Source organism: Pristiophorus japonicus, unplaced genomic scaffold (assembly GCF_044704955.1).
Source record: "Pristiophorus japonicus isolate sPriJap1 unplaced genomic scaffold, sPriJap1.hap1 HAP1_SCAFFOLD_190, whole genome shotgun sequence".
Taxonomy (NCBI): Eukaryota; Metazoa; Chordata; class Chondrichthyes; family Pristiophoridae; genus Pristiophorus; species Pristiophorus japonicus.
The window spans coordinates 451,024-473,508 of NW_027251590.1; the positions used below are offsets into that span (position 1 = coordinate 451,024).

Genomic DNA, 22,485 nt, shown 5'->3' on the forward strand with positions numbered 1-22,485 from the left:
CCAATCACAGTCACTGACACCAATCTCCTCCTGTCTGATATAAACCAATCACAGTCACTGACACCAATCTCCTCCTGTCTGATATAAACCAATCACAGTCACTGACACCAATCTCCTCCTGTCTGTTATAGACTATCATCATCATCATAGGCAGTCCCTCAAAACGAGGATGACTTGCTACCACGTCAAAAAGGAATGAGTTCACAGGTGGTTCACTAAAGGACCTAATATTCCGGATCCCGAACTACATCCTGAAGGGTGGAAGATGCCAGTGCGTGGACAGAGCTCGGTCTTTATCCAGTGGCAAGGATTAACCAAGACGACTGGAGCCCAGCTCTGCTGCACTGACCTAGCGCGCACACATATCACAGTGTGGGCTGGCCCGTGCTGCCCCTGAACACATGCCTCTCCTGGGCCCAACCACGTCCCTCTATGAACTCTCGCCGCTCCTTCGCCCCGACCTCACCGCCCCAGCTGTACCTGCCCGCAGTCCAATCAGTGACCTGGATTTGGGTGACGTCAAATCCAGTCGCCCTGTTCATAGCCGTAGCTCTCCTGCAGCAGCACGTGATGCTCCCTGTAGTGGCATGCCACCGCACGTTGCTCCCTCCAATGGCCCCGGCCCGCAAGACCATCAGCAGGCCGGGGCCACCAGAGCGAGCAATGTGCGGTGGCCCGGCCCGGAAATCAGCCCGGTCCTGGCCTGCAAGACCATCAGCAGGAGTAGAGATACAACAGAACCATCGAGAGCGGATTGAAACCTCCGCGACACTCAAGGCCCCAAGGTACAAACTGCGCTGCCCACGAGAGCAAAACATGGGACACCCAGCTTTAAAATATCCCACCATTAAATCTATAACTATGCTGCTGCCATGTCGCTCGCTGGCCCTTTACAACAGGAATCCTGTGGGGGAACTGATGAGATTTTTAATTTTTTTAAATTTTTTATTTTTATCCAATTTCGTTCCAGATCAACTCTAACGCCAAAGATCACTTTGCGCCAATGTGTTTGATCTTAGGCCAAAAGGCCGAGAGGCGAAGTTGCACCGTTCCTGGAAATATTGCAATACCAGGTCGGTGCATAGAGTGGACGGGGCATGCCCCTGATCCAGCTCCCTGTCCAAAAATCAATTCAATATCATGTCCCCATAGGGGATATTAAACTGATAGGAACAGATACTACACTTGATCTTAGCCAAAAGGCCTGATGAGATAATATAAACCCACCCCACAGTCACTGACACCAATCCCCTCCTGTCTGATATAAACCCACCCCTCAGTCACTGACACCAATCTCCTCCTGTCTGATATAAACCCACCCCAGTCACTGACACCAATCCCCTCCTGTCTGATATAAACCCACCCCAGTCACTGACACCAATCCCCTCCTGTCTGATATAAACCCACCCCAGTCACTGACACCAATCTCCTCCTGTCTGATATAAACCCACCCCACAGTCACTGACACCAATCCCCTCCTGTCTGATATAAACCAACCCCACAGTCACTGACACCAACCCCCTCCTGTCTGATATAAACCAACCCTACAGTCACTGACACCAATCCCCTCCTGTCTGATATAAACCCACCCCACAGTCACTGACACCAATCTCCTCCTGTCTGATATAAACCAACCCCACAGTCACTGACACCAATCCCCTCCTGTCTGATATAAACCCACCCCACAGTCACTGACACCAATCTCCTCCTGTCTGATATAAACCCACCCCACAGTCACTGACACCAATCCCCTCCTGTCTGATATAAACCAACCCCACAGGCCCAGAAAGATTAAACTCATCCCGTTACTTGGATTGAACATGTCTACATTCCCGTGCCGAGGGGATTGCTGTACCAGACGGAGGGGCAACATTTGGGGCTCTCGATTCTCCACCTATTCCCATTCCCCTTTTTTCTGGTGGATAATGGAGGGGCCACTGTGTGTAATGTGCAAGTCAGTAAGAATTGTCAGCAAGGATTAATCAGCACTTTCTAATTGGAGATTTTATTCGGTGGAAACATTCAGACACTGAATTGTAGATTTTGTACCAAAAATCAATTAAGGATTGAAGTCAAATTTCATAATTTTATTGCAAACTAAATTTCTGTTGCGAGTCCCTGAATTAAGGGGAAAGATAACACACAGTGTTTCTTAAATGGACACTGCAGTCCCGAGCAATATTCAGCAATATATCCAGAATATTAAAGTCCAGTCCAGTTATAGGGTTATTATCAGCAGAAACAAACCCCAACTGTCAGAATGAACATGGTTCAGTCGGGATGTGATTAACAGCAGCAATAACAGCAGATTCCAACCCCTGCAGTCACTTGTGAACTCGCTGATGTCTCAGCAGGTTGGATGACCGAGTGAATCCCTTCCCACACACGGAGCAGGTGAATGGTCTCTCCCCAGTGTGAACTCGCTGGTGTGTCAGCCAGGTGGATGAATCAGTGAATCCCTTCCCACACTCAGAGCAGGTGAACGGCCTCTCCCCAGTGTGAACTCGCTGGTGTGTCAGCAGATTAGATGACTGAGTGAATCCCCGCCCACACGCTGAGCAGGTGAATGGCCTCTCCCCAGTGTGAACTCGCTGGTGTCTCAGCAGGGTGGATGACCGAGTGAATCCCTTCCCACAATCGGAGCAGGTGAACGGTCTCTCCCCAGTGTGAACTCGCTGGTGCGATACAAGGTGGGGTGAATCTGTGAAACCCTTCCCACACGCTGAGCAGGTGAACGGCCTCTCCCCGGTGTGAACTCGCTGGTGTTTCAGCAGATTAGATGACTGAGTGAATCCCCTCCCACAATTGGAGCAGGTGAACGGCCTCTCCCCAGTGTGAACTCGCTGGTGTTTCAGCAGATTAGATGACTGAGTGAATCCCCGCCCACACGCTGAGCAGGTGAATGGCCTCTCCCCAGTGTGAACTCGCTGGTGTCTCAGCAGGGTGGATGACCGAGTGAATCCCTTCCCACAATCGGAGCAGGTGAACGGTCTCTCCCCAGTGTGAACTCGCTGGTGCGATACAAGGTGGGATGACCCAATGAATCCCTTCCCACACTCGGAGCAAGTGAACGGCCTCTCTCCTTTGTAACTGCGATGATGAATTTCCAGCTCAGACAGGGAACTGAATCCCTTCCCACAGTCCCCACATTTCCATGGTTTCTCCATGGAGCGGGTGTCCTGGTCTCTCCAGATTGGACGAAGATTTGAAGCCTGGTCCACACACACAACACGTTTACAGTTTCTCCCCGCTGTGAATGGTGCGATGTTTTTTCAGGCTGTGTAACTGGTTAAAGCTCTTTCCACAGGCAGTGCACTGGAACACTCACTCGGGTGTGTGTGTCTCGGTGCTTTTCCAGTCACATTGATGTTTGAAATCTTTTCCCACAGACAGAACAGACAAACATTTCTCCTTCCACATTCAAAGGCCGATGATATTCAGGTCCTGATGAATCGAGAGACTATGTCAGATCTTGACGCGATGTTTGGTTTGAGTTTCCTGTCTGAAAATCCTCCCCTTCTAATACCCTGGAAAGGGAGATTTCAAAACACATCACTAAGTACAGGACAGAAATTCAGAATAGGCATATGTAGTTTCCATGGAACATTCTTGCCTCTTTTGTTCCCCTAAAGCTATAAATCCCTGTCCCACACATTGTCCCTCCTGCTGTGCTGAAATCGAAGCACATCACACATCTCTAGACTGTTTCTTCTCCACTCCCAGTTTTCACCACCAATTCTGGTTGGGTTCAGTTCTACACTCACTGGTTCCCCGCCCTCTCCTCCCCTGAAGGTGCTGACTCTGGCTGGGTTCAGTTCTACACTCACCAGTTTCTCACCAATATGTGACCCATGTGCCCAATCTCCCTGTGTGAACCTCGACAGTGAGTGTTGACAAGCCATTCCACTGTCCTCACCTGAGGCCTCACACGTGCATTTTCCAGCAGGGTCACTGGACCCTCCCAATGGCTCAGTGGGTAAAGGTGTGACTGAGTCATAGGAACAGGAGGGGCACAGGTTTAATCCTGTCTGCATATCCTCCCCTTCTAATCCCCTATAAAAGCTGTTTATAAAAGTCATCACTGCAAGTAGGAACATAGGAACAGGAAAAGGCCATTCAGCCCCTTGAGCCTGTCCCACCATTCAATTAGATGGTGACTGATCAGTATTTTAACTCCGTCTACCTGCCTTGGTTCCATCGCCCTTAATACCCTTGCCCAAGAAGAATCTATCAATCTCAGTTTTGTGATTTTCAATTGGCCCCCAGCCTCCGTTTTATGGGGAACAGAGTTCCCGATTTACACTACGCTTTAAGAACATAAGAAATAGGAGCAGGAGTAGATCATATGGCCCCTCGAGCCTGCTCCGCCATTCAATAAGATCACGGCTGATCTTGTACCTCAACTCCACTTTCCCGTATCCCTCGATTCCTTTAGTGTCCAAACATCTATCGATCACAGCCCTGAATACACTCAATGACTGAGCATCCACAGCTCGTTGGGGCAGAGAATTCCAAAGATTCACAACCCTTTGAGTGAAGACATTTCTCCTCATCTCAGTCTTAAATGGCCGTCCGTTATCCTGAGACGATGTCCCTAGTTCTCGACTCTCCAACCAAGAGACCAAGAGAACAGCCAATCAGCATTTGTGTGAGGAAGTGCTTCCTGACATTAGTCCTGAACGGCCTGGCTCTGATTTTAAGGTTGTGTCCCCTTGTTGTGGACTCCTCCACCAGAGGAAATAGTTTATCTCCATCCACCCGATCAACTCCTTTAATCATTTAAACACCTCAATTAGATCACCTCTTCATCTTCTAGATTCAAGGGAATACAAGCCTAGTCTGTGCAACCTGTCCTCATCATTTACAAAAGTCATCATTGCAAGTACAGGACCAGAGAGCTCAATTTTCCCCAATGCCGTTTTTTGGTGTATTTCAAGAGTTACACCCATTTTTTTTTGGCCCCGACTACTCCAAGCATGCCCAGTACACCTCCCGGTCTGCATTCAGCCATTTTAAAGAGCCAGTTGTGTGAGAACTTTAATTCTCAGTGGAAAACAATCGGAGCTGCAATATGCGATGTGGCTCAAGGACCAAGAATTTCTGACGAGGAAGTGGAGGCCCTGGTTACTGTAATTGAGGTCAGATGGCACGAGCTGGACACCAGCAGAGGTCACATAAAAGTTTCACCAAAAGAAAAGAAGAAACGCTGGAACCAACTTGCAGAAGATCACTGTGCAATGGTGACCACCCCGAGGTCTGGAGGCCAGTGCAAAAAGAAGTGGCAGGACCCTGGTCAAGTAGTTAGTGTAAGTATTATTTTCATTTATTCACTGGAATTGCAATTGTAAATGTGACCATCTGTATATGTTCTACCCAGCAGAAAGACACCCTCGCTAAAAAGTTATATTTCCATCTTTGCAGAGGAAGGGGGCACACAAGAGAGAACTTGAACAGGAGGAGGCCCGGCAAATCTGCAGCCACTGACATCCTTGGATGCTGCTTTGATGGGCCCTGCTTGCAGAAAAGCAACCACCACTGCACAAGCTGGGCCCACACTCGAGGGAGAGTCCTGCAAATTCCACATTCTGGCTTTGCTAAAAGTTAAGTACTGTGTGGGCTAGCCATGCTTCAGTTCATGGGGATGTCTCCGTCAGTTCGGTTGATGCAATGTGCTATCATTCATCATGGTCCTTCAAATGAGCCTGCTGCCTGTGCTGTGTGAGCCCACTCATGGCTCTCTGCACCTCCTCCGCTGCTAACCATTTGTCTGTTCGGTTATATTTTGCAGAACTTGAGGCCAACCCTGACTAGGCTGAAGCCGATGCAGAAGATGATTCCGACACTGTCGAACCTGAAGAGGAGAACATCTTCCAATCCCACCTTCCAGACCAAGAGCATGGGGGTGAGGGGGAGGGCAGGATGAAGCCCCCACTGTTGTACTCACTCTGGAGGAAGTGCTGGTGCCGTCCATTGAGGTGCCAGCCACTTTCCTGAGTGGTACGAGTGTTGGGACATTGCATGGTTTCTCTCAGTCTGAGGCTGCAGGTCCCAGTGTGGTGCAGCAAGGCACACCCAGGGCCCCACCGTCTGAGGCTGCAGGTCCCAGTGGGATGCAGCGAGCCACACCCAGGGTGAGGAGGGGAAGGAGAGCTCGACAGCGCTCTGCTGAGATGCAAGATCTAACAGATGTTGTTCAGATGATGGCAATGAGTGCGGAGAGCACTGACCTTACGCGATCACTCCTGGACACCATCAGTGGGGTGGGTGATGAGGTATCGAGACTGTCGGGAGAAGTAACAACACTCTCACGAGAAATGGAAACACTGTCCGGGCATGTGAAGGAATGTCGCAGGTAGCTGATACACTGTTAGTGGACATGAGGGAGGGAATGTTGCAGGTAGTTGAGATGCTGTCGGGGCACATGAGGGAGGGAATGTCAGAGGTAGTTGCTGCAATAAGGGAACATGTTCAGACCCCGCGGCCATTGACGGAATCAACTGCCACTCCCACTCCAATCCCCAGACCAGCCTCCGAAGAGGCCCAAGCCGAGACTTCCACATTACCGCCTGCCCACGCCCCCCATCAAAAAGTTCACATTACCCAGGATGCTCAAAAGAATAAGCTTGGTACCAACCCAAGAAACACTGCACCTCCGCCTGTGGGTAGGGGTGGAGTCACCAAGACCAAGTGCAGTGGGTGGTCTTAGAATAATGTGGAGGAGAGATGGGTGAAGCCTTTCTTTGCTGTTGTTATTATTGTTGTTACTGTTGAAACTGTTCTCAAATTTAAAGTTTTTCGTAAGTGATATAAATTTACAAGTTTAAAAGTTTGTAAGTGACCTTAAAGATTGGAAGTGATCTTAACTGAAAACTTTAAAGTTTGATAGAAATATTTTTGTATTAAAGTTAAGTACAAACAAGTGTTAAACTTCTGAATAAAATATATTTTAAATTCTAACTGAATCATTTCCATTATTTGTTCCATTAACACAACACAACATTACGGAACAGGTCCAAACAGTAAACATGGTCCATGTGGAATAGTTGCCGCTGGGCCTTCAGGCAGAAAAGCGTTCTCGGATGAGCTGCTGATGCAAGGCTTGAGCAATCGTTAAAGGGGCACAACGGCCCACCCACACTCCTCCGCCGCCCTGCTCCGGGTTCAGGTCGTTGCATGGCTTCCTCGTCATCTGCATCTTCCTCATCATCATCAGCCACTCTCCCCTCAGGTGGGTCTTCTACTACCAGCTGCTGCTGCCTCACGATGGATAAATTGTGCAGCATGCAGCAGACAACAGTGAACTGAGCGACAATCTCAGGGGAGTATTGCAAGTAGCCTCCGGAATGGTCCAAACATCGGAAACGCTGCTTCAAGATGCCAATGGTCCTCTCCGTTATGTTGCACGTCGCATTGTGCGACATGTTGTATTCCCGGTCAGTTTCTGTCCGGGTCATGCGTAGGGGCATCATGAGCCAGGTGGCGAGGCCGTACCCTTTGTCCCCCAACAGCCAACTCTGTCCTTCTGGCTGCTGCAGAAACATGGCCAATAGTGTTCTCGCGTAGGATGAACGCATCATGGGTGCTCCCAGGGTATCTCGCATCAACTGTCATGATGCGATGCATGTCGGCATAGACGACCTGCACATTCACAGAAGGGAAGCCTTTTCTGTTCCTGTACATCTCGGAATCCTCTAAAGGTGCTCGCAAGGCGATGTGGGTACAATCAATGCAGCCCTGTACCATTGGGAAGCCAGCAATCCTGGAGAAGACCACAGCCCTGTCACGCATTGCCTGGGCAGTCATGGGGAACTTTATGTAATCATTCCTCTGGGCATATAGTGCAGCAGTCACCTGCCAAATGCAGATATGTGTTGCATGTTGAGAAATGGTGCACACATCCCCAGCTGTGGCCTGGAATGATCCAGATGTATAAAATGAAAGTGCAGCTGTAACCTTTACTTTAACTCACAAAGCAATCCTCCTGAGACTTCGAGGGTGCAGGTCTGCTTTTATTAACTCACAGATCTCGGATACAACTTCTTTGTGGAAACACAGCCTTCTCACACAGTCTGCATCACTCAGGTGCAAGTATAAACGCCTGTCTCGATATACCCGATGTGGGTAAGGCCTCCTGCCTATCATCCTACGTGCTCAGAGGTTCCTCATGTGATGATGTCTAATCAATATTCTGCTCCGCAGCACAATCATGCAGAAGCCTTGCGAGGTATGGCATTGTCAATATCGCCCCCATAATTTAATTGTAGCTTTGCAAGAAGCTCAAAGCAGCAGGACAAAGCACTCACACCTTCTTTCCTCTCTCTCCCCAAGGTCGACAGCCGAGTATGGACCACACCCTGGTCTGCATATGCGCAATTGGCTTGCTTAGAACGGGAAGCTAGGCATTCAATAAAGAAACAAATTCTAATGCAATTCTTTAATTTTTGATTTTTTCCAAGGTACCACCGCACCACCGAACGTCCCGACACCGGGCTCGGGGTTCGGCCGCCCAATCGCTCCCTCGCCCGGACACCGGCTCGACGTCCACCCCTGGCCGCCTTCTGTATAGCCGAAGGGTTCTCATCCCTTCAGTTTGGCTTCCATCCCATCCCAGGCTTCTTCTGAAGCCGAGCCCCGAGCCTGTGTCCGGACGAGGGAGCGATTCTGCTGGCCGACGCTCTGACCCTCGAACCCGGTGAGGAGACGTTTGGTGGTGGTGTGGTACTTGAAAAAAATCAAAAATTAAAGAATTGGATTAGACTTCCATTTTTTCCCTTTTGACTTTGAAAAAATTAAGCTTCATGATGCATATTCTTTGTCTTCCTGACTCCCTCGAAAACTTCACCTAAAAACAACGGCATCTTCCCGAGCTGATGCTGTAATGTGCGCTGGTTTTTCTTCAGTGCCCAGAAGATTTTTTGGGAATGGTCACATACTCCGTCCGAGGAAAAATGTAAGTTGGCCAAGCTTGCTTCAATGTGAAAAACTGGCACAAAAAAATACTAACCTAAAAAAAAGTAACTAACTGAGTTACACTGGTGCAGAAACTTTGTGGCAACTTGGAGACTCTAATTCACGCCAAAAGAAACGGTGCAGATAACTGGGGGAAATTGAGCCGATAGAAATTTACAGCACAGAAGGAGGCCATTTGGCCCCATCGTGTCCGTGCCAGCCTAATCCCACTTTCTAGCTCTTGCTCCGTAGCCTTGTCGGTTACGGCACTTCAAGTGCATATCCAAGTACGTTTTAAATGTTATGGGGGTTTCTGCCTCCACCACCCTTTCAGGCAGTGAGTTTCAGATCCCCACCACCCTCTGCATGAAAAAAGGACTCCTCAAATCCCCTCTGAACCTTCTAATTACTTTAAATCTATGCCGCCTGGTTGCTGACCCCTCTGCTAAGGGAAATAGGTCCATCCTATCCACTCTATCTAGGCCCTTCATAATTTTATACACCTCAATTCGGTCTCCCCTCAGCCTCCTCTGTTCCAAAGAAAACAAACTCAGCCTATCCAATCTTTGCTCATAGCTAAAATTCTCCAGTCCAGGCAACATCCTCGTAAATCTCCTCTGTACTCACTCTAGTGCAATCACATCTTTCCTGTAATGTGGTGACCAGAACTGCACACAGTATTCCAGCTGTGGCCTAAGTAGTGTTTTATCTCGTTCAAGCATAACCTTCCTGCTCTTATAATCTATGCCTCGGCTAATAAAGACAAATATCTCCTCTGCCTTCTTAACCACCTTATCTATCTGTCCTGGTACCGTCAGGGATCTGTGGACATGCAGTCCAAAGTCCCTGTTCCTTTACACTTCTCAGTATCCTGCCATTTATTGTATATTCCCTTGTCTTGTTATTAGCCCTTCCTAAATGCATTAGCTAACACTTCTGCAGATTGAATTCCATTTGCCACTGTTCTGCCTACTTGTCCATTGATATCTTCCTGCAGTTTACAGCTTTCTTCATTATCAACCACACGGCCAATTTTTGTATTATCTGCAAACTTTTTAAATTGTACCCCCTACATTCAAGTCCAAACCATTGATATATTCCACAAAAAGCAAGGGACCTAGCACTGAGCCCTGCGGAACCCCACCAGAAACAGTCTTCCAGTCACAAAAATACCCATCGACCATTACCCTTTGCTTCCTGCCTCGGAGCAAATTTCAGATCCAATTTGCAACTTTGCCTTGGATCCAATGGGCTTTTACTTTTGTGACCAATCTGCCATGTGGGATCTTATCAAAAGTCTTGCTAACATCCATAAACACTACATCAAACTGCTCTCATCCACCTTCCTTGTTATCTCCTCAAAAAATTCAATCAGGTTAGTCAGACACAACCTTCCCTTAACAAATCCATGCTAACTGTCCTTGGTTAATCTGTGTCTTTGTAAATGAAGATTCATCTTCTCCAGAATCTTTTCCAAAAATTTTCCCACCAATGAGGTCAGGCTGACTGGCCTGCAATTACTCGGTCTGTCCCTTTCTCCCTTTTTAAACGGTACAACAGTCCTCCTGTCCTCCGGCACCACACTTGCAGCCAGAGAGGATTGGATAATGCTGGTCAGAGCCTCTGCTATTTCCTCTTTTGCTTCGCTTAACAGCCTGGGATACATTTCATCTGGGCCTGGGGATTCTTTCAAAGATGCTAAATCCCTTAATACTTCCTCTCTCACGATGTTTATTTCATCTACTATTTCACACTCATCCTCCCGGATTGCAATGTTCGCGTCGTCCCTCTCTTTTGTGAAAACAGACACAAAGTATTCATTACGAACCATACCCACATCTTCTGCCTCCACACACGATTGCTTTAAGGTCACCAATAGGCCCGACTCTTTCTTTAGTTATCCTCTTGCTCATAATGTATTAATAAAACAGCTTTGGGTTTTCCTTGATTTTACTTGCCAATATTTTTTCATGCTCTCTCTTTGCTTTCCTAATTTCTTCTTTAATTTTACCCCTGCACTTTCTATACTTCTCTAGGGGTTCTGCAGTATTGAGTGCTCAGTATCTGTCATAAGGTTGTCCTGATTTCTTTATCCGATCCTGTATGCCCCTTACGTTTGAGAGTGACCTGCCTAAGTCTGAAACTAGAGTCTTAACCTTAAATAAAACCAATTACATCGGTATGAAAGACGAGTTGGCTAAGGTAGTTTGGAAAAATAGATTAAACGCAGTGGCAGTAGATAATCAGTGGCTAGCATTTTAAAAAATATTTCAGGATTCTCAACAAAAATACATTCCATTGAGAAACAAAAACGCCACAGGAAAAGTGATCCATCCGTGGCTAACTAAAGAAGTTAAGGATAGCATTGGATTGAAAGAAGCTTATAACATTGCAAAGAATAGCAGTAAGCCTGAGGATTGGGAGAGTTTCAGAAACCAGCAAAGGATGACCAAAAAATTGATAAAAGGGGAAAAATACAATGAGAGAAATCAAGGCAGAAATATAAAAACATTGCAAGAGCTTCTACAAGTATGTAAAAAGGAAAAGGGTAGAAAAAGTGAACATTGATCCCTTGGAGTCTGAGACAGGAGAAATTATCGGGAATAAGGAAATGGCAGAAACATTAAACAAATATTTTGTATCAATAGAAGACGTACAAAACATACCTAAGATGGTGGGGAACCTAGGGTCTAATGAGAGTCAGGAACCTAACGTAATCAATATAAGTAGAAAAAATGTCCAAGAGAAACTATTGGGACTAAAAGCCGACAAATCCCCTGGACCTGACGGCCTACACCCTCGGGTTCTACAAGAGATTGCTGCAGAGATAGTGGATACATTGGTTTTGATCTTCCAAAATTCCCCAGATTGCAGAACAGTCCCAGCGGATTGGAAGGTAGCAAATATAACACCGCTATTCAAGAAAGGAGGGAGAGAGAAAACAGGGAACTACAGGCCAGTTAGACTGACAGCAGTCATCTGTAAAATACTGGAATCCATTGTTAAGGAAGGGCACTTAGAAAATCATAACATGATTAGGCAGAGTGAACATGGTTTTATGAAAGGGAAATCGTGTTTGACAAATTTAGTAGTTTTTTTCAGGATGTAACTAGCAGGGCAGATAAAGGGGAACCAGTGCATGTAATATATTTGGATTTCCAAAAGGCATTCGATAAGGTGCTACGTAAAAGGTTATTACACAAGATGAGGGCTCATGGAATTGGAGGTAGTGTATTAGCATGGATAGAGGATTGGTTAATGGACAGAAACAGAGAGCAGGGATAAACAGGTCCTTTGCAAGTTGCTTTCTACACCAATATGTCGAGGAACCAACTAGCAGGCCATCCGAGACTGGGTCCTGTGTAACGAGAGAGGATTAATTAGCAATCTGGTTGTGCGGGGCCCCTTGGGGAAGAATGACCATAACATGGTAGAATTCTTCATTAAGATGGAGAGTGACACAGTTAATTCAGAGACGAGGGTCCTGAACTAAAAGAAAGGAAACTTCGATGGTATGAGACATGAATTGGCTAGGATAGACTGGAGAATGATACTTAAAGGGTTGACGGTGGATAGGCAATGGCAGACATTTAAATATCACATGGATGAACAACAATAATTGTACATCCCTGTGTGGCATAAGAATAAAAAAGGGAAGGTGGCTCAACCGTGGCTAACAAGAGAAATTAAGGAAAGTGTTAAATCCAAGGAAGAGGCATATAAATTGGCCAGAAAAAGCAGCAAACCTGAGGACTGGGAGAAATTTAGAATTCAGCAGAGGAGGACAAAGGGTTTCATTAAGAGGGGGAAAATAGAACATGAGAGTAAGCTTGCAGGGAACATAAAAACTGACTGCAAAAGCTTCTATAGATATGTGAAGAGAAAAATATTAATGAAGACTAATGTAGGTCCCTTGCAGTCATAATCAGGGGAATTCATATGGGGAACAAGGAAATTAAAGACCAATTGAATAAATACTTTGGTTCTGTCTTCACTAAGGAAGACACAAATAACCTCCTGAAACTACTAGGGGACCAAGAGTCTAGCAAGAAGGGGGAAATGAGGGAAATCCTTATTAGTCAGGAAATGGTGTTAGGGAAATTGAAGGGACTGAAAGTCGATAAATCCCCAGGGCCTGATAGTCTGCATCCCAGAGTACTTAAGGAAGTAGCCCTAGAAATAGTGGATGCATTGGTAGTCATTTTCCAACATTCTATAGACTCTGGTTCAGTTCCTATGGATTGGAGGGTAGCTAATGTAACCCCACTTTTTTTAAAAAGGAGGGAGAGAGAAAACAGGCAATTATAGACCGGTTAGCCTGACATCAGTAGTGGGGAAAGTGTTGGAATCAATTATTAAAGATGTAATAGCAGCACATTTGGAAAGCAGTGACAGGATCGGTCCAAGTCAGCATGGATTTATGAAAGGGAAATCATGCTTGACAAATCTTCCAGAATTTATTGAGGATGTAACTGGTAGAGTGGATAAGGGAGAACGAGTGGATGTGGTGTATTTGGACTTTCAAAAGGCTTTTGACAAGGTCCCACACAAGAGATTGGTGTGCAAAATTAAGGCACATAGTATTGGGAGTAATGTATTGACGTGGATAGAGAACTGGTTGGCAGACAGGAAGCAAAGAGTGGGAATAAACGGATCCTTTTCAGAATGGCAGGCAGTGACTAGTGGTGCAGGGTTCAGTGCTGGGACCTCAGCTATTTACAATATACATCAATGATTTAGACGAAGGAATTGAATGTAATTTCTCCAAGTTTGCAGATGATACTAATCTAGGTGGCAGTGTGAGCCGTGAGGAGGATGCTAGGACGCTGCAGGGGGACTTGGACAGGTTAGGTGAATATACTGCATTTGTCATGCATTTGCCCAATGTGGATAAGTGTGAGGTTATCCACTTTGGTGGCAAAAACAGAAAGGCAGATTTTTATCTGAATGGTGACAGATTAGTAAGAGGGGAGGTGTAATGAGACCTGGGTGTCATGGTACATCAGTCATTGAAGGTAGGCATGCAGGTACAGCAGGCAGTAAAGGCGGCAGATTGCATGCTGGCCTTCATAGCAAGGGGATTTGAGTATAGGAGCAGGGAGGTCTTACTGCAGTTGAACAGGGCCTTGGTGAGACCACACCTTGAGTATTGTGTGCAGTTTTGGTCTCCTAATCTGCTATTGTTGCTATTGAGGGAATGCAGCAAAGGTTCACCAGACTGATTCCTGAGATGGTAGGACTGACATATGAAGAAAGACTGGATTGACTAGGCTTATATTCAATGGAATTTAGAAGAATGAGAGGGGATCTCATAGAAACATAAAGTTCTGATGGGATTGGACAGGTTAGATGCAGGAAGAATGTTCCCGATGTTGGGCAAGTCCAGAACCAGGGGTCACAGTCTAAGGATAAGGGGTAAGCCATTTAGGACTAGATGAGGAGAAACTTCTTCACTCAGAGAGATGTTAACCTGTGGAATTCTCTATCACAGAAAGTTGTTGAGGCCAGTTCGTTAGATATATTCAAAAGTGAGTTAGATGTGGCCCTTACAGCTAAAGGGACCAAGGGGTACTGAAGTTGCATGATCAGCCATGATCATATTGAATGGTGGTGCAGGCTCGAAGGGCCAAATGGCCTACTCCTGCACCTACTTTCTATGTTTCTATGTCAGGTCCAACTTGGTGAACATCTTTCCTCCAGCCAGAGTCGCAAATAGGTTGTCTGCCTTGGGTAGTAGGTAATGGACCTGTAGCGAAAAACGGTTAATCGTTACTTTATAGTCCCCACAAATTCTGACCGTGCCATCGCCTTTGAGGACCACAACAATCGGACTGGCCCATCCGTTGAACTCCACCGGCGCAATGATGCCTTCTCGCTGCATATATGGCACCGTCCATGCCTTGTGGTGGATGGGTCATGCACCCGGAACCAAGTGAATCTGTACCTTCGCCCCCGAGAAACTTCCGATGCCTGGCTCAAACAATGACGGGAACTTGCTCAGAACCTGGACACATGAGGTGTCGTCGACAGATGAAAGCTCTCCGATGTTGTCCCAGTTCCAGCAGATTTTTCCCAGCCAGCTTCTGCTGTACATTGTGGGGCCATCTCCTGGTACAATCCATAGTGGGAGTTCATGCACTGCTCCATCATAGGAGCCTTTTACTGCTGCGTTGCCAATAACAGGGATCAGCTCCTTAGTGTAAGTTCTTAGCTTGGTATGAATGGGGCTAAGCTTTGGCCTGTGTGCCTTGTTGCACCACAGCCTCTCGAAGGCCTTTTTGCTCATGATAGACTGACTCGCAGCCGTGTCCAATTCCATGGATATTGGAATTCTGTCCAGTTTTAGCATGATCGGTCGACATTTCGTGGTGAAGGTGTGTACCCCGTACACTTCTGCCTCCTCAGTTCGAGTCGCTAGTTCAACCTGATCCACCATGGATCGATCCTCCTCTGCAACGTGGTGGTTTGCAGGGTTTGCAGCTCGTCTGCACATTCGCTGGAGGTGTGTGTCCCATTGTTCCACAGCTTTTGCACGCATAGTGTTTGAAGCGGCATTGATGGGCTCGATGATCACCTCCGCAGCACCAACAAGGTGTTAACTGCCTCGCATTAACGTTTGATGGCCGACTCTGAGTCATCTGAGGTCGTGCTGTGTGCATTCCTGCCTGAAAACAACGTTACTTTGTGTACATTACTTGCCGAAACCTCTTTATGCTGCAAAATTTGTTTGGTGTTGTGGATATATGAACGGGATATATGGAATTAAAAGACAGTAAAGTGAACTGGATATATGAAAATGTATAAGCCATGGAAAAATAACTAAGAGAATGTCAGATTGCAAATAATACAACATCAGCACAATTAACAGGCTTTCTCAAGGTTTTAAGTTACTAATCCTGCCAATATAAATTGTAACATGAAATGAATATATGGATAAATCTGCAGAATTACAAGGTCTCAGTTAGTAGTCACGCCAGTAAAGTTGTAACATTCAGAGGCAATGCTTGAGCTTTCGTAAAAACATCCCATATAGATTGACTAATGAGTGGCTGAGTTAGAATGTCAATCTAATTGTATCTTGTTATCTATTTTCAAAAATGTATAACTGTTGTCGCTTTACGATGTAACTTCACTTATCCGTAGGAAGTGTGTACGCTCTATCGAGAGAGTATATCTTCTGTCTGATAAGTCTCGCCAGCCGGTAAAATAAAGACTGCTTTTTTGAAAGCACAATAGGTATTCGACTCAGTAATTTTACTGAACCAGATTGAGAGAAAATAATCTACATTTACATTTGGTGTCAGAAGTGGGATCTCAACAGACGACTGCCGAAAACTTGTGAATTAAGAGCCAGACTAGCCTTGGACGAGACGAGGGGAAAGTGGCCACTGGAGTATGATTTCAATACTGTTCCAGTTTCTCCCGGTTTCAAAAGTCTGAGAAAAGTTTAGCCACTCGCTGGTTCTCGGGTAGTGTCTGAACGAGATCCATAACAATCTGGCGAATACCTTCTAAATTTAGAAATAAGTGTTCAAGTCAGGTGTGACGTCGACCTTGTATATCACTTGGCCCGTCGAGGCACTGATTGGATTTAAATTGCGCAGTGACGCGAAAGGATAGGGAAATTTGGAGACTAAAAGAAATTAAATAAGGCTCATAAGAAATCAAATTTAGAAAATTAGGCTCACAGGGAATTAAGTAAGGCTTATGGGGAATTAAATAGAGGATAAGTGTTCAAATCAGGTGTGACGTCGACCTCGTATATCACTTGGCCCGTCTAGGCACTGATTGAATTTAAATCACGCAGCAACTCGAAAGGTAGGGCTAGATAAGCGCGCGGCGGCGCGAACGCGCAGAGGAGTGGGACGTGCAGCGGCAGAGTGAACGTGGGCCGACGCAGACGCGCAGCAGCGTGAAACGCGTGGCGGCGTGGGACGTGCAGTGGCGCGAGTGCGCGGCAGAGTGAACATGGGCCGACGCGAATGCGCAGCAACTCGAACCGCGGGGTGATGCCGAAGTCAGTGCTGGTTTCAGTAAGTCTGTGTTTATTTTAAGTTTGTTAAATCGCGTGGCGACGCGGAAGTCCATGTTTATTTTAAGTGTTTCAAATCGCGCGGCGACGCGAACCGCGGGACGACGCGGAAGTCGGTGTTAGTTTTAGTAAAGTCTGTGTTTATTTTAAGTTTGTTCAAATCGCACGACGACGCGAACGCGTAACGACACGGTAATTAGAGTCAGTTTAAATACGAGGGGCAGCGTGAAAATGGGTAATCAGTTGGATAAAACAACGGATGCGGATAGTCCGCTGCAAAAGTTACGTGAGGAATTCCCTGAAAGAGCTGAAGACTTTAGAAAATTATCAGGAGCCCTGAACAAATTATTAGGAGATGACCGGTGGCACTAGAAGCGTAGAGGTAGCAAAAAAAGCACAGGGATTAATTTAGAGAAGGGGACGAGGAAAAGGGGACAAAAATGTTATTGCAACATGGCGACACTATTGTCAAAAATTAAAAGATGCATCACTTCTGTCAAGTTGGCAAATAAATGTTATTAAATTAGGACTCTCATTGACAGAGGGAACACATGTTAAAACTGTAGACGTCTTAAAAAAAGAATGCGCGCACGAGAAACTTACTAAGAGTTCCTCTGTGACCTCTGAGAAAGGTATTGAACGACTACGTAGTCAAATGGCTGGCTTTGTGTTAACCGAGGCTGATGATGAAATTGATGAGTGGTCACTGACTCAGCGTCCAACGGCGCCTCCCGCACTCCCTGGCCCCTTGCTCCAGTCCTCTTCCCAACACCCTCCACCTTACACTCCGGCGAGAGGAGTTAAAAATAACCCCATACCAACAAAGCAACAAAACCAAACTGAGTCCTCATCCTCTGATAGCGATTCGGATCCCCAGTTCACAAGCAATATAGCCGAAAGGACCAGATCTCACACTCGAAAGGGCAGAACTATATCTCGATATCACAGACAGTCCCGTAAATCTTCTAGTCAATCTACCAGTCCAAGTTGTGAAAGACATAGCAAACACCCCCGCCAATCGAGACGCAGAACTGTCAAGCAGTCAGACAGCTCCGAAACATCCTCCGACCTAGAAATGATTTCCAAGATCCCAAAGTCCCGACACCAATTCCCTGTCAGACCAATGCCAAACCCTGATGCACAAGCTGCAGACCACCCCACTATAGATGTCTATGTGCCCTGGAAACCGAACGAAATTATGGCCCTTATGGCCAGCATACCAGATCGAAAAAAAGAACCTATCAAATTTATAGATTATCTTCGAACAACTATTTCAGTTTATAATGCAGAATCAAGGGACCTGTGGGCCTTGGTAAAGCAAACCTTGAGCTCAACTGAACACACCCGATTTCTAACTCACCAAGGACGTGCTACTCATGATGCATTGTTGGTTGCTCACCCTAACGATATCCAGGATCGCCTAAACGCTATCTTCAATGCTCTCACCACAACCCTTCAGAAGCCCATCAGTATGGCCACAGTATTAGAAACTAAACCCAAGCGTGAAGAAACTGCCGATGAATTTATGGAAAGATTTATTGAAATATACGGGAGTCAATCAGGAGATAATGCCGTCAGGGCAGGAGAGGATTCTCCTCAATTCTGCGCTATCCTACTTCAGTGCCTGCCCTATTCGATTGCTCACGCTATCCGGACAAATAATATGAATTGGGCAGATAACAGTAAAGCCCAGATGGAAAGGGCGGTTAAATATTATTGGCAGGAAAAAAATATTATTGGCAGGAAAAGAGAGGGGGGAGGTGCGCCCCCAACCCGGGTCAAAACTGAATACGTGACTAGAAAGGAAGAGCCGCCTCGGATGGAAGGACCAAAACCCGACCCAAGGGGATACTAGATGGAACCGCAGTATTGCGTGCAGGGTTGGGTGGATAAATGGGGATACGGTTATACCAAACACCCAAATGGCCCGGGCCCTGCTAATTACGGACCGCCCTACTGTCCCCGGCCTGGTATGGGAAGAGGTCGGGGCTGGGAAAGACGAGATGGATGCTTTATTTGTGGGCAAGAAGGACATTGGAATAGAAATTGTCCCTCCCGTCAGCACGAAAAAGGAAGAGGAGGGGGGAAGAGGACGGGGATCTTACACTAACTTCTCCCAGAACAACCCCTTTGGCCAACCGTTCCCCGATTCATATTGACTATGCAGGGACCCTCCCCGGATGACGAACCGATGATATTGTTAAAAATTCGGAATGAGTGGCAACCCTACTTGATAGATACGGGAGCCTTCATGTCTTCTGTATAATCAAAGCTTAAACTCCCCGCCTTCACTGAAACACAGGGACTGTCAGGATTCCTGGGACAAGTCTCTACATTCCCGGTGTCAGAACCGGTTAAAATGGGTTACCAGGAAGAATCGGTGGAACATCGATTTGTTATCACAACCAATCTGGACTGTAACTTGATGGCTAGAGACCTCCTCTGCAAATTCCAGTTGCATTTTGGAGTGTGGAGATGATGGGATTATTGTAAAACAGGAAACCCTTAAGCGGCAGTATTATACCACTAGAACCCCTCAGTGGTGGTCTCTGGACCTGCCGCAGGCACCCTATCACGTAGCCCTAGCATACGATCCCAGCGGAAAGAATCAGGACCTGCAGAACTTTTATCAGGATCACGAAGGGGAAGTGAAGGGAATTCTATTAAGGGCTAGAGTGACTGGACCGGAAGGAGAGGCAGATTTTGTGGAAATGGATAAGAATCTGTGAAAACAGCCCCTAACAATGGCACCGCATATTGCTCATGAAGTACTCGCCCCTCACCATGCTAAAGATTTAGGAGTTATGGTACGCAAGGCCATAGATGAGGCTGACCCTACCAGCCGGGATGTGCAAATCGTAAAACATGGCCGAACAGTCCAATTTCATGGGGACCCCGAGAAGTTCTGGCATACCTGACTATGTGGATCCTCATGTGTGGGCAGAGGACCCCTCCCATGTGGGTTATACTCCCATTGATCCGATTGAGATCCCAGTGAAGGGCAATGTGGACTGGCCCTCTTTCCGACAGTACCCACTGAAATCACAGGCAATACAAAGTATCCACCGACTGATTAAGGGGCTAATGGAACAGGGGATTTTGGTCCGATGCCAGTCCCCGTGTAATACTCCTATACTGGCAGTGCCTAAGCCAGGCAGACCAAACGAATACCGTTTAGTCCAAGACCTTCGAGCTATCAATGCTATCGTCCAGCCCCTGCACGCTCTGGTTCCCAACCCAGCACAGATACTGTCTTTAATCCCAGCAGCAAAGTAGATATGAGATCTACCTACTAAATAATCCAAGGCTGACCTTTTGGCACTGTACTGCCATCAATCCGGCCTGTTTTCTTACCGAGCCACCCCAAGATGAGGAAGAACCTAATCATGATTGTTTATCCTTAATTCAGGAGGCAACATCAGTCAGGGAGGATTTAGTTGATGTACCAATGGAAGATCCAGACTGTATTATGTATGTAGACGGAAGTTCTTCCATTGACCCAGAAGGCAGACAAAATTCTGGATACGCTATAGTAAACCAGGAGAATCAGACCGTGGAATCTGTCGCCTTTGAGACCGCCTATTCCGCCCAACAAGCTGAACTATTTGCCCTTACCCGAGCCTGTATCTTGGCCAAAGATCTCAAAGTCAATATCTATACCGACTCTACGTATGCCTTTGGAGTAGCCCATGATTTTGGACAATTATGGAAAAATAGGGGATTCCTAACCTCACAGGGCAATGAGATATCTCATAAACAGCTAGTATCTGATTTGTTGCAAGCCCTCATGTTCCCCAAACGCATTGCCATTGTCAAATGTACCGCCCACACTACCGGAAATTCTCTGGTTGATATAGGGAATCGTTGTGCTGACCAAGAGGCCAAACAGGCCTCTCGTGGACAACGGATGGTAGTGCCTAGAATGATGAGTCAAACTAAAAACCCTACAAAGGATAAGTTAGCCTCGGAAAAACCAATGCCAACCATCCAAGATGTTATTAAAGCACAGGAGGACGCTCCTGAAAAAGATAAACTGTTGTGGAAAGATTATGGATGTACCTATGACAATATCTCTAAACTCTGGACCACTCCCGCGGAACAGACTTGCATGTCTGACGAGTTGGCCTCATGGGTAATAGAATGTCTGCATTTTGCTACTCATTGTGGAGCAAGGGCAACAAGTGATACGCTTTTGGCTACTTGGTGGCACCCTAGACTCCAGACGTTGGCCCAGAACACTAGTAGTCGTTGCCTTGTTTGCCAACAGCATAATCCAGGGAAGGGAGTCCCCTGTGATTGGGGTAAGACGCCCCTACCAGAAGGTCCCTTTGAGACCTTGCAGATGGACTACATTGAGTTGCAAAGGGTTCAGTGTTACAAATATATGCTAGTAATAGTGGATGTATTCAGCAAATGGATCGAAGCTTATCCTACCCTGGACAATAAAGCTCAAACTGTTGTTAAAGTGTTAATAAGGGAAATTGTTCCTAGATATGGTATCCCTGCTCGACTGAGTTCTGATAATGGCCCTCACTTTATTGGACAAGTTAACAAAGAATTCTGCTCCCAGATGCACATTAACCAGCAGCTGCATCACGCCTACTGACCCCAAGCTGCGGGATTAGTTGAACGTGCTAATCAAACTCTTAAAACCAAACTTGCAAAACTAGTAGCATCAACTGGATTAAATTGGCTTAAACTCCTTCCCATAGCCCTATTCCAGATACACACTACTCCAACTGGTAAGACTAGGCTGACCCCCGCTGATGTCATTTATGGTAAACCCCCAAGAACCCCTTGGAATCAGAATGTCCCCTCCACTGTCCAGTTCCACCACATGACTGAGGAGATGACCACATACATTCTTTCCTTAACTCAGGCTCTGCGAGAAGCCCACAACCAGGTTCGAGGGGCTCACCTTGACCTCCCAGTCTTACCCGAATCATCCCTTGTGGTCCCAGGGAAGTATGTCTTGATTAAGAAATGGATTCGAAAGGGATTGGAGCCGCGATGGGAGGGGCCTTTTCAGGTGTTACTCACTACCCCTACAGCAGCTAAGGTTGAGGGGAAAAATGCCTGGGTTCACCTGCACCACTGCAAGCTCACCACCCTCTAACGAACCTATTTTACTGGTTATTCTAATTCCTGTTTCTGTTCCAGATTTCCTCTTCTCCATAGCTGAACAAGGCAGTTGACATCCTAATTGTAACGTGGACCAGTTTGAACTTTTACCCGTAGTGATAGACAGCCAGCTACACCGACGGTGACCTAAGAGGAGAGACGGGAGAACCGAACTTTTTAATCAGCAAATTTCTGAGCTTTAAGATGAAACTATGTCTGTTTGCCACAGTCTGTATAATACTATGGATATATGGCAGTTTTGGCGCATGGGAGGGGAGACAAAGGCGAGAGCTCCATGTAAACACCTTTTTGTATATGTCTTATGTTTATGCGCAAAAAGGGCACTTCTCTAGATGCTGGGTGTGTTCACATATCCCTATACA

General features: G+C 46.5%; 1 protein-coding gene and 1 pseudogene across 3 annotated transcripts in view; both read right to left on the reverse strand.

Annotated features, from left to right (window-relative positions):
• Positions 1-1,036: 1,036 nt before the first annotated feature.
• On the reverse strand, positions 1,037-1,214 carry LOC139243891 (U2 spliceosomal RNA; annotated as a pseudogene).
• An 863-nt stretch (positions 1,215-2,077) lies between these two features.
• Positions 2,078-22,485, reverse strand: part of LOC139243882 (zinc finger protein 436-like) — a 33,399-nt gene continuing 12,991 nt past the window's right edge. For all 3 annotated transcript variants that reach the window (XM_070870893.1, XM_070870895.1, XM_070870894.1), the window contains one exon: positions 2,078-3,527. In XM_070870893.1, coding sequence (XP_070726994.1) covers positions 2,325-3,167 — 843 coding nt within the window. In that variant the 5' untranslated portion in view covers positions 3,168-3,527 and the 3' untranslated portion in view covers positions 2,078-2,324. The remainder of the gene's footprint in view (positions 3,528-22,485) is intronic.